Source organism: Crinia signifera, chromosome 6, assembly GCF_055691185.1.
Source record: "Crinia signifera chromosome 6, ASM5569118v1, whole genome shotgun sequence".
NCBI lineage: Eukaryota > Metazoa > Chordata > Amphibia > Anura > Myobatrachidae > Crinia > Crinia signifera.
In genome coordinates, this window is record NC_139222.1 from 121,775,265 (window position 1) to 121,793,196 (window position 17,932).

The window sequence follows — 17,932 nt, forward strand, 5'->3', positions numbered from 1 at the left end:
CCACAGCCACTACCTGCATTTAGTACAACAAGGATGTCTTCCTCATAACCTGTCAAAGTCGGGCTCAGTGGTGCCAGATTCAGATAGTTTTTACTTCTGAAAGCTAATGTAGCTAATATCTCTGCTATATCTTGCATTCAGCTATAGGTTAATATCAGTGATACCAAAATCATACAGAAATTGCCATTAGCTATAGGAACTCTTTCTGAGATACACATTATCTAGAAGGTTCAGTAAATCAGAAAATATACATTACTCATTTTTACAGTTTGGTGATTTTGTCATGTATGTAAGTATGTATGTATGTATGTATGTATGTATGTATGTACTGTATGTATATACACAACCTGTAGTGTAACAACCACCTTGGCACCAAATACTAAAGAGTTTTGTGATGAGAGTTCATATACCCTGTAGGACCACATTCTGCTCTTCTGTGCACAATTGTGGCCAGCATATGGTCAGTGGATCTCCCAAGCACATGCATTGGCCTCATGGATGCTGAGATGGTTCCAGTCCTGGTTTGATCAGCTAGGGAAAATGTAATAAGATGAGAGTACTATTGAAATGGGATGTTGCCCATTGAAAACAATCAAATTATATCTATTATCTAAAAGGTTACTATGGGCAACATCCCATCTTCAATAGAACTTCCACCTTAGTAAATTTACTCTACAGTGTCTCTGTTGTCAGTGAATTATCCACAGGCAAAAGGTCATCATAAACAATGGGTCAACCTTGACAAATGGTTGACACAAGCATTGTGTCAGTATGGCAATAGTTTACACCTAAAAAGGTCGACATGAGTTTTTCATAATTTTTTTCTTTTAGAAAACTACTTTACGATCCACGTGTACTACAAATGAGAATGGTAAAGTGTGTTGAAGCACGGCAAGTGAAAGGATTGTTAAACTAATTGTGGGTCCATGGTGACAGATATCAATATAGATATAAAACATCCTTAAAACTCATGTCAACCGTTCCGTGTTGACCATTTCTATGTTAACATATTGCTTTTGTCAACTTTTTGTCAATACTGACCTAGTGCATGTCGACCTTTTTCAGGTGTCAACCTTTTCACTGTCAACCACTCATGGTTGACCTAATGACTTTTGACCTAAACACTGTAGTAATCTACACCCTGCTGAAAAGAGCAGATCATGGACCTAAGGACCATGGACCTTATTCTGATCCACAAGCAAAGCTGCAAAATTTGTAGGGTTGCGTGTGTACTAAACGCCAGCTCCCGCCGCAGTTCCGGCCGCCCACACCAGCGATCCCCCGCATGGCTGCGAATGGATGATAAGCATAATCAGCCATTCACAGCCTTGGGTGCGAGGAGAAGTAATTCGATCGGATGACTTCTCCAGCATTCGCAGACGACGTCAGCTGCCCACCACCTGCATCATCAGCTAATTTTTCCCATGGGTGGATTCCCATGGGCGAATCCACTGGCCGACTGCCCCCCCCCCCCCTCCCCACACAAACACACACCCCACCCAGACTTCTGTGTGCGAGCGATATGGGCGATTGCACACAGCGGCTGCACATGCACATACATAACTTTGCGAGTCACCAAAAATAAATCCCCCCTGCGAATGCGCGGGGGACCGATTCAGCGATTCAGCCCCAAATGTCCCCAGTCTAAGGAAATCTAAATCGCTATGCAGCTTCTCTTGTTGATGAATTCTCAGTCAGGGCCACTTACAAAAAAAAACTTAAGGAAAAAAATGTAATAAATATCTTTAAGAAACATGGAGACAAATTATTGTTGTTTGCGGCCTGCAAGATCACAGCAGCATGGCCTGAAATGATCAAGAATACATTTAATATTGAACGCAGTATTTATTTTGTGGAACTAGCACATTTGAAATAAAGTATTTTATTTTGTTGTAGAAGAAAAGCAATATCGTTCTTGTTTTGGATCCTAATTTTTATTTTACCTATTTGTCTCCAACAGGTCACCAAGATGTTAGCTGTGGTGGTCATCTTGTTTGCCCTCCTGTGGATGCCCTATCGTACTCTAGTGGTGGTGAATTCCTTCATGGATCCACCATACCTCAACGTTTGGTTCCTTTTGTTCTGCAGAATGTGTATCTACCTTAACAGTGCCATCAACCCCATCATTTACAATTTGATGTCGCAAAAGTTCAGGGCCGCCTTTAAGAACTTGTGCAAATGTGAGCCGAAAAGGACAGAAAGGGCTGCTAAGTACAATGTGCCTGTGTATTACAGTGTGATGAAAGACAGTTCCCATGACAGCCCCGACCACGACCTCACTGTGCAGGAGGACCTCAATGGATTTCCATCTAAAAAAGTCAACTTTACAGAGAAATGTATAGATACCACCACAACATATAGTGTGGCATAATGTAGCTAAAGTGCTATACAATGAATGAGCATTTTCATTTTCAGTGTTGTGTATTGAAAACAGTGTTTCACAAACTAAAGTGGACTCACGTCAACTACTAAGTGTAGGTAATGGGTCCTCTTTAAGTGAGACTAAATATAAATATTGTAGCAGCAACTGAACTCTGAATTAGGGGTATATTTACTAATGTGTGAGTTTTTAGAAGTGAGAGATGTTGCCCATATCAGATATCAGATTCTAGCGATTATCATCTAGAAGGTGATAGATACATGTACATGATTAGTAGAATCTGATTGGTTGCTATAGGCACCATCTATTTTTTTTTAAACTCACAATTTAGTTAAGTTACCCCTTCGTGTCATATTTCTACAATTTTTTTGTGTATTTTTCAATGTGTTTTTTTTACAAGATAAATATAAAGTATTTATTATTTGAATATAGTATGACAATGTTAGATCTGGAATTGATACGGACTATTGTACATTATCTCCATTGTAAGTTAAGGTGTCCATTATCTGTGCTTTATGGTTACTTCTTATTGGCTGTGTGTTGTAGTTGAACAGCCCCTGTAGGGCGATACAGTATATTCTATGGAGACTATCTTTATAATTTCCTTGTAAATAACTTGTAGTGATTGATTTGGAAATTTTGGAGTTTTGTACTTGTTAATAGAACACACACACACACACACACACACACACATACTGTACATAAATAAATATATATATATATATATAGAGAGAGAGAGAGAGAGAGAGAGAGAGAGAGAGAGAGAGAGAGAGAGAGAGAGAGAGAGAGAGAGAGAGAGCAAGGGGATGGCACTCCAATAAATATGAGGGAGATGGCCGGGGTGCTTCGCTCAAGAGGTATAGGCAGAGAGGGGAACGGGCGGCACACACTCGGACTTGCTGAGAAGGATAACAGACACTGGGTACTGTTAGCAACGTTTCAGGGTTTATTCCATTGTCAAGCTAAGAATTTAGGCCGAAACATTGCTAACAGTACCCAGTGTCTGTTATCCTTCTCAGCAAGTCCTAGTGTGTGCCGCCCGTTCCCCTCTCTGCCTATATATATATATATACACACACACACACACACACACACACAACACACACACACACAGTCCTGATGACTAAGGGGCCCACTGCTGCCTCTGTAACCTCTTCCTGTCACTCACTGATTTTCCCTGTCATACTCTGCCTCTCAATGTCATCCACTGCCATGTTGCATATTGTAAACTTGGGTTGGGGTGAAGGAGGGGGCCCAAATTATATTTTTGCACCTGGGCTCACTCCCGCAGTTTCTGCCATTGGTAAGTGAGCCCTATTAGCACAATGGAGCAGAGTGCTAGCTCAGCCTACTATCAGTTACATTGTGTTTATGATATTTTATTTCAAGCTGTGTGATTTTGTGACCTATCTAGTTATAAGGCTAACTAGATATTTACATATTTACAACTTTATTTACATCAGTTGCGACAATTCAGGGAACAATTGGAAAGATTATCTTTGCCAGGTACTTAAATATTGACCACATTCACCAGCTTTTTAATCCTGATTGGGAGCTTTAAGTGAAAGCCTCAGATTCTTTGGAACCCACCAGTGCAGAATTTAGTAATGTATAAATAGGTAGACTGGGTATTGTGACATGAGTTCGTCAAAAAATAGCAATTTTGTTTGATCGCTAAAATGACTTACATTGCATAGTAAGGAGGAACACATTTACAGGGGTATCGCCTGTTTTGCAGAAAGGAGCGCACCCTTTTTCTCTCAGCAGATGGACACAACATTACTGCCTAGGGGTACCAAGGATAATGAATCATTGATGGAACATGTCTATGTGAAAATGCATTATTCTGCCCCGACTAATACAATCAGAACACTTCAAAGTTATGAGAACAGGGCAAGATGTGATAAGCCCTAAAAAGTGATAAAATGGAGAGTGATAAACCACCAACCAATCAGCTCCTACCTGTCATTTTTCAAACACAGCATGTGACATGGCAGATAGGAGCTGATTGGCTGGTGGTTTATCACTCTCCATTTTATCACTTTTCAAGCTTAGTACATCTGATCCATAGTCCCAAAACTGTTATGCCCATTATATGCCATAAATAATTCTAAACTGAATAGAAGTTTAGGAAAATGTTTGAAATATACAAATGAATGGTCCCAAAAAGTTTGTAGGCTGGTTTTTGAAGTGATGCTTCATTTTCATGTGTATCTACTATCGTGCTGTTTACAAATTCATTTTCTGTTGGAAACTTCCAAGGACAGGGAAATTGGTATGTTCTTGTGCTCAGGACCATCTTAACGTGTGGCTTTATTGAGCAGCTGCCAAAGGACCCCCCAATTCTGGACTGTGAACAAGAGTGGCCAGTCAGCATTCCCTTCTTCTTCCCAGTCTGCAGCCAGACAGTGAGGCCGAGTACGAATCATCATGGCACCAAACTCATTTATGGCAGACAGAATTGCAAGCAATTTTAAGTGAATTTGGGACATTCAATGGCTGCCAGCATGTTAATTGTTGGATAGCTCTAGTCATCAACCAATAAGCTACTCTCTGCATGGAAGCAAGTGGAGAGATGGTGCAGGACTAAAGGAGGGGCATCCTACTCCCCAATCTCTGCAGATGCCTCCGCAAACTTAAAGTGTAGAGTATCTTGGTTTGAGGGAGAAAGAAATATCTCCTGACAATACACTGACCAACAGGGGAAATGTCCCACAGAACACCTCCTATCAGTTTACCTTACTGTCTGTCTTATAATAATCATGAAAGAATGGTCATAGGGACATAGATTTATTACAATATAATCCAACAGGACCATAATCTGATGCAAATAACAAATCTAAACTTTATGCTGTACCAGCAACGCTTTGGCACTTTGCTGCACTAGATCCCTAGCATAATTCCCACATTCCCCCAGCCTATTGCCCAGCCACTAAAAGACATTGGAAACACTGACCTTGTGTTATAACAGGAAATAACAGATGTAGTTACTAAGCAAAAAAGATCTTAGGTAAACTGGGACTGGATCTAAATCAGTCCTACTGCTGTTGCTGCTGCCCTAAAGCTTGATACTGTTGCTCCACATTACCTTCACATGGATACATGCTGACTGCCACACTATATATATATATATATATATATATATATATATATCTGGTGAATCGGTCGGCACTCCAGCTCAAGTAGTAAAGTACCGTGGTGCCTTCCAAGTATAATGGATATTTGTTGTAAAGAATTGGCGTCACTCACGGATTTGATAATCAAAAATGATGTGTATTAAAAATACAACATGGTGTCACAAACGAAAACCCGACGTTTCGAGGCTATGCGCCCCTTCTTCAAGGTGTGAACACCTTGAAGAAGGGGCGCATAGCCTCGAAACGTCGGGTTTTCGTTTGTGACACCATGTTGTATTTTTAATACACATCATTTTTGATTATCAAATCCGTGAGTGACGCCAATTCTTTACAACAAATATATATATATATATATATATATATATATATATACACCAACTGACACTCCACTCCAATAATCTTTAGCAGGTCCCCAGGTGCATTGCAATGTGGGCAGTGGACCAACCAAATATAGAGAATAAGGCGCTGGACTCCAATTCACATACTGTATGAAGAAAAGCTGTTTATTCTTAAGTGGGTCAAATATATATAGATCAATACTATATACTGTATACCTGATTATGTTTTGCACTTCTACAAATCTTGATGTAAAACCTTACTGCAGACAGTACAAGCATTTGCCTGTTTTAACTCTCCTACCAGTTGGCTCAGAGATCTGCACAAACTATGTGCATTAATGCAAACTTTGGTGACTTGAGGGCATGCAATTGACATACCGTGGGTTGGGATGCCAGCAGTCAGAATACCATCACTGAAATCCCAAAACTGGTGAGAAGACTGGCATCGGAATCCCAACCTAACCTAAACCACTCCTAGTACACTACACCAATTTGTAAGTGAGCTCGCTGCACATTGGTACAGTATAACTGAACGCATCGCTCTGCAAATGGTCCCTACATTATCTAAAAACACACATCAACTTATGATACGTATCTAAAATGTATTATAAATTACCAGTGTATTGCTTTTTAGTCTGTCAATTAATAGGCTCCATTTTGCTAGTCATGCTTTCATAGCAATCAATTCTAATATTGAGTCACACAATCTCCTGTGTACAGTATTTGGACAGTGCTGCAGAACATGTTAGCTCTATGAAATGGTGGTGGGACACCACACAGCGATTATCCTTCAGGTGTGTGATCATTTCAAGTAAGGTGTGTGCAGACAACAGAGGATATAAGCTTATATCAGGCCATAGCCGCTGGTGTCAAATGATACTGCAAGATTGTAAATAAATGCAAGATGGTGGTAATACTGTGTGTGTCTCATTGCTGTGCACAAATATTGCAGTTCTTTGGTCATTTTTTAATCTTATCTCGCAACAATCCTAAAGCGCCTATAGGGTAAATGTTATAGGGTCAGAGTTGTCAGAGGTCTGGGATTTTGTCAGAGAATGGCTATATTTTTAGAACGGCAATCATTTACTAGGAAAAGCTGTAAATTGGGTACAATTCTATACCATAAACAAATTGACAGTAATATAAACTTTTCCAGGGAAGGGGGAATTGTGAGTCTTTGCACTGGTTAGTTCTCATTGTACTCAAGAGTGTCCCCAATTGATATTATATATTATATTTAGTTATAGGTTCCAGGGGTGCTGCCAAAGACAATGGGTATGGTCCAACAAAAAATAGAGGCCCGTATTCTGATCTGATCGCGGTACAAATTTGTTTTCAAAATGGGCAAAACCATGTGCACTGCAGATGGGGCAGATGTAACATGTGCAGAGAGAGTTAAATTTGGATGGGGTGTGTTGAAACCGAAATCTAAATTGTAGTGTAAAAATAATGCAGCCAGTATTTACCCTGCACAAAAAAAAAAAAAATAACTCACACAAATCTAACTCTTTGTTCGTCGGGAGGCTTGCCACCTAGCAACAGCTGGTGGGTTATGGTGTAAGCCTCCCGACATACGCTGGAATGGTATAGTGAAATAAAATTTTCACTTACCTTACCACAGCCAGGGGAGTAGGGAGCTTAGCTGCTGATGCATGACATGTGCACAGGCAGTGCACATATACTGCAGGTCATGCAGGTGCACTCTAGTCACATGCACCTGCTGTATATAAGGCTAAGCTCCGCCCCCTGAGGTCAGATTTTACCTCAGCACTGAAGGAAGGAGGAAGCTGTGTCTGCTACAGACTAATAAAATCCCCATCCTTCAGCAAAACAGACGGCCCTCCAAACATTACATGGCTTTGGCTGCTTATACCTCCTCTTCCTCACAGAGGGCCTTATTCTGGTTGGAGCGGCCAAACGTGCGTACGTTCCAAAACAACGTACGCTATCCGTACGCGGCCGTTGGGGTTAAGTCCACCCACAACTCAGCCGCATACGTACGGCCAGAAATAACGGCAAAGGGGAGTGGCGTACAATTGAGCGTACGCCAACGTACACGGATGGGCCAGCCCTTACACTCCTACAACTGAGCGTACGACACCGTTTACGGACGTCTCTCGTCCGTCTTCCCACCGACTTCTTGCGGAAATCTGAGCGTACGCCAGCTTGCACGGACGGGTCCCTATTGTTTTCAATAGAAAACTCCGCTTATGTCACCGCTCGTGAGAGTGAGCGTACGTCCGTGTACGCTGGCATACCCTTCACATATATGGACCTGCAAATCTTGCCTTTCAACTATAATTATGAAAATTAATTAATTGATTGAATTAATTAATGGGCAAAATAGTGCCCATGGGCTTAAAACATTGCTGAAACATCCTTTGTAGGTGTTAGATGTGGTTTATGTTACTGTATCATAAATACAAAACCTATGTTTGTATTAGAGTGAACACGTTGACACATGTCGACTTGTGTAGATTGAATGTGCTACTGTGTAAAGTCTATGAAAGCACGTAGTGAATGTGTATAACTGTTTAACAAATACCTACCTTAGCATATATAAGCAGGTCTTAAAAAGATTCTTACCTTAAATTAAACAAACCTTTAAATGTCGAGAAGTATAGAAAGATAAGCTTCCAATGTGTTTGAGTGCTGTGTGTGGCTTGCAGGTAGTGAAATCATGGTTTGGACTTAATAGACTGCAGCATTGGTTATTACATTCAGGTGTATGTGTTTGGTAGTAATCAGCGTAAATTAGCAAACCCAGGCGCACGCTGGCATGCGGTATCTGTAGGGGTGGTTTGAGATGGCGGTTGGCGGCCGCCTGTTTTGTGTCCGAAATGAACGGTGCCTTAGTCGATCGTGCGGTAGTAGCACCGCTCATTTTTGGTGCACACCCCCGTGTACGCCCCTATTTACGCCCATTTTCCCTCATTATTTCGGCCGCTCCCCTCATCACGCCCCTATGCCGCCCCCAATGCCCGTACACTCGCGTATAGGTTTTTTCGCACGTAGAGACCCGTCCGTAAGCGTTGTGGAGTGTTCGCGCCTGCGCATTAGCGAATGTACGCATGCGCAGATCATAAAAAACCCCGGGACGTACGCGTACGGCCCGGCAGCTCCAACCAGAATAAGGCCCAGAATGAGGTATTATTTAAGAGGAGAAAGTTATTTAACCCTGTCAGGTCGGAAGACAGCAGGGAAGTTTCTGTGGAGAAAGGAGAGCCCTGTCAGGCAGAGTCTCCTCCTCCTCCTGCCTATTCTCACAGTGTTGTGGAAAGGCACAAAAAGAAACAAACAAACAGTTCATGTTTCTTCAAGAGATGCCTGTTCAGGCAATAACATCTCTTTACCAGGTATTGCCTGCAGTAGGAATACCTGAGAGGTCTGTAACAGACCACCCTCTCTTGCCCATGGCCGGCACATTTTCCTGCCTGTCACTGGCAGTATGCTCAACAACAAGCTCATAACAGGGACTAGTGCTCAGAAAAGGGACTAGTCACCACAGTACACAGTCCCCAGCTAACTCACAGGGAGTGGCTTGGGAGTTGGAGGATGTAACAAGATCCAGTGAATCCTCTCACAGGGGTGAATATAGTTATTTGCAAATGACCTGAGTGGCATTGGCAAGTAAAATGCTCCATTGATGCTATACACAGCACACTCTGCCCTGAACAAGTGCTTGAGGTGTAGTAATTCACCCAGCTGGCTTTTGCAGCCCCTCATTAAGGAGGACAAATTGTTCTCTGTAACACCTGGGCATTCCTGAAATCCCTGCCCTTTTTACCCTAGAGATTGACTCTGCTTTCTCAGCACAAGTGGGGGAAAAAGTGCTGCAAAAAATAAAAAAAAAAAATATAAATAAAGTTCAAAGTAACTGACACTGTGGGCCAGTATTATTTGCCCTGGATAAGGCAGAGTAAGAAGGGTTCCAGCGAACTCCCTAGATTCTCTGCTTCCAAATGGCCCTATTGAAATCCGTTAATAGAGCTACCCTGATGATTGGCCAGGCCTTTAATTCTATTTCAAATGCCTGCAGAACTGCCAGCAAGCAAGTGCAGATCTCAGTAATGTAGCTCCTGCATCAGTGGATGTCCCAAACCTAATTCTGATCTTTCAGTCCTGACTTCATACACAAGGTTAAGTTCTGCTAAAGTCCCCAGCCCTTCAAGGGGCCTGTTTGCTAGGAGGGTCATTCTGTTGGAGCCAGCAGTTTGAACCTAGAGCAATGTGACAGCCGCAGAGTCCTCAGAGGAGGCTTCTCCCAGACACAGGTCACGAGAGGTGAAGTGAATACCATCCTAATAAAGACAGAGGATTCCTCCATCTTTCCAGAGCATTGGCCTCCTGTAGGCGGACTACCATGTACAGGTGGGGGGAGGGGCATATTCCCCTTGTTCCTTTTCCTAACCAGATATGGTCCACTATAGGGAACACTAGTTCTGGATGCTGGATAAATAATGTCCCAGGCCTTAACAGGGCTAGATCGAGTCGGCAGACAATTGCAAATAGGTTGGGTCAGCTACCATTTCCCTGTAAGGAAACAGGACCTTTCATATAGGCCAGTACTGAATATATATGAAACCTTGGTCTTTCCATATGGAGGGTATAGCAGATATACCCTTTAGGCTGGTCCAAGCTAAACATTGTAGCTAAACAGACCTGAAGGAGGCATTTAACATGATAATGGAACATCCAAATCATAGGAGGCTGCTAAGTTCCCTGTGGAGAGACGTTCCATGCAACTGGACTGTAATGGATTTCGGACTGTCCAATGCCCCTTACATACTCATATGCTTCATGAATGCAGCAATTACACACCTCAGACAGTAAAGGGTTTGCTGTTATTATCTACCTAGGTAATCTCCTGGTAGTGCATGCAGAACAATTGTCCCCCTTTTCTCCCAGGTATCTTATCCTGTCGCTCCTCCTAGGTTTTCATAAGAACCTTGAGAAATTTGTATTAACCCCTTCACGACATATGACGTATATATACGTCATATGTCGGTTGCGGGGGAATCAAGCCAGCTCACGGAGTGAGCTGGCTTGAAAGAGAGCAGGTAATGGCTGTATATTACAGCCAGGTCCCTGCTCTCACGGCCACGAGCGGCGAGTTCGCCGATCGTGGCCGTTTAACCCTTTAAGCACCGCGGGCAAAGCGCCCGCAGTGCTTAAATAGCTGATCGGAGGGGGGGCGCCCCCCTCCGGCGCCGATCGGGGCCCCCCGCAGCGAGATCGGAGGGTGCCGATCGGTTGCCATGGTAGCCAGGGGTCTAATGTAGACCCCTGTGCTGGCCGTGTATGCATACCTATTACATCCTGCCTCAGGCAGGATGTAATAGGAAGTGCATAAAATCACTACGTTCAGCCATAGAGCTCTATGGCTGAACCTAGTACAGGCGATCGCGCCCCCTAGTGGTCAAGTACACTAGGGGGCCTTGTAGTAAAAGTAAAAAAAAAAAAAAAAAAAGTTTAAAAATAAAAAATAAATAAAAAAATATTACAAGTTCAAATCACCCCCCTTTCCCCATTTCCCAAATAAAAATAAATAAAAAATAAAAAAAATAAACATATTTGGTATCGCCGCGTTCCTAAAAGTCCGATCTATTAAAATATAACATTAGTTATCCCGCACGGTTAAAGGCGTAAACGGAAAATAATCCCCAACGCCAAAACTAAGTTTTTTGGTCGCATCGCGTACCCAAAAAAAAATAACTAAAAGAGATCAGAAAGTTGCCCATATCCCATAATGGTATTAATTAAAAAGTACACTTCAGCCCGCAAAAAATGAGCCCTCACCCAGGTCCGTAGGTGGAAAAATAAAAAAGTTATAAGCCGCAGAACATGGCGACGCAACGCAAATTAGAAAAACCGTAAAAGTTGCGATTTTTTTTTTAGTGGTAAAACATAACGAAAACTATATAAGTTTGGTATCACCAGAATCGTAACGACCCATAGAATAAAGATAACCCATCATTTTAAACGAACTATGAACTCCAAAAAAAACGTAACCAGCGCAAAATTGTGCAATGGCGGTTTTTTTTTTTTTACCCCACATTGAATTATTTCCTGATTCCCCAGAATATTATACGGTATAGTAAATGGTACCATTACAAAGTACAACTTGTCCCGCAAAAAAAAAGCCCTCATGTGTCTATATAGCCGGAAAATTAAAAAAGTTACGCTTATTTGAATGCAAGGAGGAAAAAAAAAAAAATTACCTTAAAAGGCAATGTCGTGAAGGGGTTAATACCTTCCCAATCTGTTGTCTTTCTGGGGTCTTTGATAGATTCCTCTTCTTTATCAATAGCGGTTCCCTCAGACAAGTGGAACGCCATACAAGTCTGTTTCTCAGGTGCTCAGTTTTCACTGAGAGACTTGGCTAGGCTGATAAGGAAAATGAGAGCCTCAGATCCTGGGTTTTCTCCACGTACCTCTCATATGCAGACAATTCCAGAACCTCCTATCATCCCTTATTTGACAGGATTAGGACAGACAAAATGATACTATCTCCCATAGTCCACAGGGAGATTCACAGTTGGAAAACATTTCCTATTCCAGATCTCCCCTACCTCCTACTCCAGACATAGTCATCACATCAGATGCATCCCTCATGGGCTGGGGGGCATTCACCCAGTGCAATACAGTAGGAGGGAAGTGGACCGCTTGAGATTCTAAAGCTCATATCAATCTCTTAGCGCTAAGAGCTGCCAGATTGGCTATATCCTCTGTATTTCCCTCAGACCCACGGGATAATTCAGTTCAGCTCTGTCTGGACAACAAAACCACTGTTTATCTACCTCAAAAGAATAAGAGGCACTTGATCTTGCATTCTCTGTCAGCAGGCAATAAATGCCTGGAAGTGGGCAGTACAGCGGTCCATTCTCCTGTTTGCTACATGCATACAAGAAGAGTTAAACAAGATAGCCATTTCCTTATACATAACCAGTCATACTGTGGATTGAGCGACTCTCCAGTTCCTTCGGAGGTGTAGATTTAGATCCCACTGCTGCCATAACACACCAGAGATCTTTCTCAGAATTGAAAAGACCTTGGGTCACCCACAAGTGGATACGTTTGCAACACCATCAAACGTACAAGTTCTGACATTCATATCCAAAATTCGGACTCAAGGGACTCTCCACATGGATGCTTTGTCCTTTTTCGCGGGCTGACATTCCACTTTCATATGCCTTTTTCCCTCTGGCTCTGCGGTTGTGGGTCATCCACAAAATCAAAACAGACGTGTCCAAAATACCCAAATATTTCTGGCATATTCTGTCTGGCCCTCCAGAGTTTTGTTCCCTTTATCAACCTTTTTCACAAGGTTCCAGGCTTCCTCTAGGTTCATCTACAGACTGTTTCCAGGGCAGCACAGACCTACTGAAACATCTTCCACATTGTATGTGGATTGCAACATTACTAGGTTGCAGACCATTCCCAACCTCTCGGCCTTTTCCACGCCTTGCCTGTTTTAGGCCTAGAATAAGATCCAGATATCAATCCATAATTGAATTTCTAGCCTTACAGTCCTCTAACCTTCCTTCTTCAGGCCCCCTTTTCCGAGCCTAGCATAACTCTGGACTTCCTTGCCACCACATTCGAAACAGGTTTGGCTTATGCCAAGATATGCTCATATGGCTTGACTCTAGCTCTCCTTATCCCAGGCCTCAGAGAATAAGAATAGTCCCTGCCTTTATAGCCAGAGGGGCTGAGTTTTCGTCAAACCACATATCTGAACCTGGATGACCCCTACGCCAATGGGTCTCCTTATTATTCTACGGGGACACACAAAAACAAGTTCCATGCACACACCTCTGGTGGAATGTGATCTGGTCAGAGACCAGTCAGATCCAGATCTTTGTATAGTTGATTGCCAATCCACTTACTTACCCCTCACAGTACCTGTAAAGAGAGACATCAAACAAACTTCTCTCTCACATGCCAGAATATTTTTCATCCTGCCAGACCTTTTTATGACCAGGGAGTGTATAGTTTTCACCATACAGAGTTCTGGAATAGACACTCCACTTCAGAGGCCATTCACTGTGACGCAGTTAATTCAATGGCTGCTAGAGGCTTACCATTTCAGCCTGTATTGCAAGCTGCACATTGGTCATCCGCTTGGACTTTCTTTAGACATTGCTGGAGGCCTTCTGGTTCTCAAAGAATTGCGTTCCTTAGAGCAACCACCAGGTGTGTGGTAGTCTACCCACCAGCTGTTGCTAGGTGGCAAGCCTCCCGACGAACAAACACTAGTTTGCAGGAATCTATAATCTGCAAACTCTCTTTGTTCTAGGGAATAGGATTGCCACCTAGCAACAGCTCCCACCCTTCCCACCCAGTTCCTTGCTAGGTCTGCTGCTTGTTCTCTCTAAGGTTCGGTTATATACCTAACTTATCCTTTGATTCAAGGCACTCCAAAGGCCTAGAAGAAGCAACAAGTGCAGCCACCTAAAGATCAGAAATTAATTATTTCCTCTTCTCTGCTATACTCACAAGTTTGCCTCAGTTTATAACATGCCTGGCTACAATACAGCATGGTAGTTATTTCAGTTGTTGGTTCCTAGTCCAACCCAGTTTCATTGTTACTCCTTCCAGTAGAGTTTCTCAGATGTGATCTATGTTCGTTATGAATGTTCTAGTGTACATTATTTTTGCATACAATGGTCTTTGCATACAATGGCATTTCTCTCTTGTTCCACTTTAGGATTGCCATCTGTAAGCTTCTGTAAAATCTGACCTCAGGGGGCGGAGCTTAGCCTTATATACAGCAGGTGCATGTGACTAGAGTGCACCTGCATGACCTGCAGTATATATGCACTGCCTGTGCACATGTCATGCATCAGCAGCTAAGCTCCCTACTCCCCTGGCTGTGGTAAGGTAAGTGAAAATTTTATTTCACTATACCATTCCAGCGTATGTCGGGAGGCTTACACCATAACCCACCAGCTGTTGCTAGGTGGCAATCCTATTCCCTAGAACAAAGAGAGTTTGCAGATCATAGATTCCTGCAAACTAGTGTTTCTTTACATGTTACATCTGCCCCAATTGCAGTGCACATGGTTTTGCCCATTTTTAGAACAAATTTGTACTGCGATCAGATCTGAATAAGGGCCAGAGAGAGAAAGATTGGGTACAAATCTCTACCATAAACAAATGGACAGTAATACAAATTGCAATGCATCTGATTGAGCCTAAAGAGGGACATCCAACCTCCCAATTAGTAATCCAGATACGGAAGTAGTGGAACAACAATGTAACAAATAAATGATATTGAGATCACACTAAAAGAACAGTAGAGATGTGCTTCACCCAGGGGCGGATTGGGAATTAAATCCAGCCCGGGAAAAATCTAGAAGCAGCCCGGGGGGTGTCTGGATTCAATTCACAATCTGTCTCTGGCTGTAGCTGCGAGGGGTCAGGGTCCGGAGCAGGGAGGCCCGCAGTGGGTCAGTGCAGCCTCCTCCTTCCCTTCCGATGTCCTTTGTGCACTCGACGTATGCTTGCTGGGGCTGCTGCTGCCCCTCAGAGTCCAGGTGCTTGTGGTTCGGTTGCTTACGCCGCGTCATGGTCTGTGCCCTGGGAGCCAGCCGCCGCAACACTATGATGCCTCCAGCAGGAGCCGGGGCCAATGACCCCTCAGGTGGCAACGCGCATGTCGTAGCAAGGCCAGGGGCAGCCTGGGAGTTGTAGTCTGCACCTGCACACACAATGCTGCTTTGAGGGGTAACAGAGCGGCCGCCATCTTCCGTACTGCATGTCTCACTGACACCACGGTCCACGGCCCAGCCACCCCAGGGAGGAGCGAGGCCGGCCCAGTTGTTGGAGGGGTGGTGGAACCAGTCAATCAGCTTTCACCAAATTGTTCATCGTGCATACATATGAAACGATTCTGCACGTATGAAAGATCATAGACCGCTATTAATGAGCGTCGGGTACGCGCATCGGCATCGATATCGTTCATATACACGGAACAAATGAACAATTGGTTGTTCAGATCGATTGGGAATGCACAAATTTTTTCCCAAATCTATCCGTGTGTATGCACCTTAACTGTGGTCAATGTCTAATGTATGTCTAACTTTGGTCAATGTCTAGTTTTTGTCAATGTCTAACTAATGCATGTCAAACTGGCGAGGAAGATCAGCCTCGCAACTGCATTCATAATGGATTGTAGTGGTGAGAGTCTGTATTGGGGAAGACCAGTAAGGAGACTATTGCATTAATCAATGCGTGAGATGATAAGAACATGGATTACCGTTTTAGCAGTGTCTTGTGTAAGGTAAGGGTGAATTTTAAATATGTTTTTAGATGCGTGTAGCATCAGTGTCTTGTGTAAGCTTGATATGCAGGGCATATTTTGAATATGTGTTTTAGATGCATGTAGAATAATTTTGAGACAGATTGAATGTGGGAAACAAAGGACAGTTTAGTGCTCTGCTTAATTCTCTATAGTTACAAACAAAAGAAAGGGAAAGTCTCTTTGAGGCACTAACCATTACACCAACAGGGACTGTAACGACATTATGTACAAATACATCTACTTAAATATGGAGTTGGTCTCCCTTTTGTATTTAGAACAGCTTCCACTCTTGTTTCTGTGGGAGTTTTATTTTGTTTTTAAGTATCAATTATTCCTGGGTGCACCTTCTTAAATATTATAGGTATCTAATAAATGTATTAATAAATAATAACAAATATTATAGGAATGGACTGTTAGTATTAAAGATAGCTGTGTTAATCTGTGGAGAAAACCCCAGTTCACATCCTAATTCTCTGTTGTGACAGACTGTGCTGGAAATAGTGTTGTCTTCATTCTGTGCCATTCACTCTGTGTTTGCTTGTGCCTTATGGTGTCTGCATGACAGGTGTTGTTTTATCTGATTTGGGCCTGTGTAAGACCAGGGCCGGCACCACCATCAGGCAGCTCTAGGCATTTGCCTAGGGCGCCGGCACCTGGAGGGCGGCAGTTCGCCCGTCACCCCCAGCATGTGCATATAGCTGGCGGCGTCCCTGCAGTGCTGGAGCGGGCAGGGGTGTCCGTGCCGCGGGGGTACCTGCGGCGCTGTCACTGTGTATAAAGCTGCTGCTGGTGGCGGTGGCGGCAGCGGGGTCCCTGCAGTGAATAGAGAATAACTAGCGCTATGCGGTGGCGCGGGAAGCGCTTCTGGGTTTGAAAACACTTGCCGCACGCTGATTGGCTGAGATTCAGCCAATCAGCGTGCAGCAAGTGTTTTCAATATCAGAAGCGCTTCTCGCACCGCCGCATAGCGCTAGTTATTCTCTATTCACTGCAGGGACCCCGCCGCCGCCAGCAGCTTTATACACAGCGACACCCCTGCCCGCTCCAGCACTGCAGGGACGCTGATGCCGCCAGTTTTATAATACCGTTTACCACCCCCCCCACCCCCGGGCACTGGGGTGCCCCCACCCCGACTCGCCTGGGGCGCTCCAGTGCCTTGCACTGGCCCTGTATAAAACAGTCGCACATATGTGACTAGGGGCTTAACCTGTTGAAACATGTGTGCACTGTTGGGGTGGTATAAGTAATAGTGCACACCAAGAGTTTCCAAAACACAAGGCAGCCCAGTGTTTAACTAGTGGGGTGGTTTATTCAGCAGTAATCTGGATGTACAGTCATACTCACAGTTATTCATGTAAAAGATGCTCAGTAAGGAGCAGAGCATACAGACCCCCTGCGATGACTGGATGGAGGTACTAGAGCAGGATCCAAGCAACTTTGGTTGGTGTGGAATGCAATATATTGCAGTCTCACTGTGCTAAGTGGAACTCGTCCATCTCCCAGTAACAAGAGGGCACCCACATGCCCAGTAGGCTGACCGGTGGCCATCCTGGTAAAAAAAAAAAGCCCTCCTTCAGGAGCACCATGGAGACGCTGGGCATTCCTGTGTGCAAACCCCCACCATCGGAGCGGTGCTGAATGCAGTTGTGTGCAGTGAGTAGAAGCATCCTCATCACAGTCATGAATTGGCTTCTCTTTGTTTCTCAGTGTGTGCTGTCATACAGTTTTCCCATGCACTACTGTAGGACATGAAGATTGCTCCAAGGGCGTA

General features: G+C 43.7%; 1 protein-coding gene across 1 annotated transcript in view; it reads left to right on the forward strand.

Moving 5' to 3' along the window:
- The window catches only part of LOC146008078 (thyrotropin-releasing hormone receptor-like), a 94,828-nt gene extending 91,472 nt beyond the window's left edge, over positions 1-3,356 (forward strand). Inside the window, exon 3 of the mRNA XM_083147002.1 lies at positions 1,961-3,356. Within this exon, the coding sequence (XP_083003128.1) occupies positions 1,961-2,371 (411 nt within the window). The 3' untranslated portion in view covers positions 2,372-3,356. The remainder of the gene's footprint in view (positions 1-1,960) is intronic.
- Positions 3,357-17,932: the final 14,576 nt, after the last annotated feature.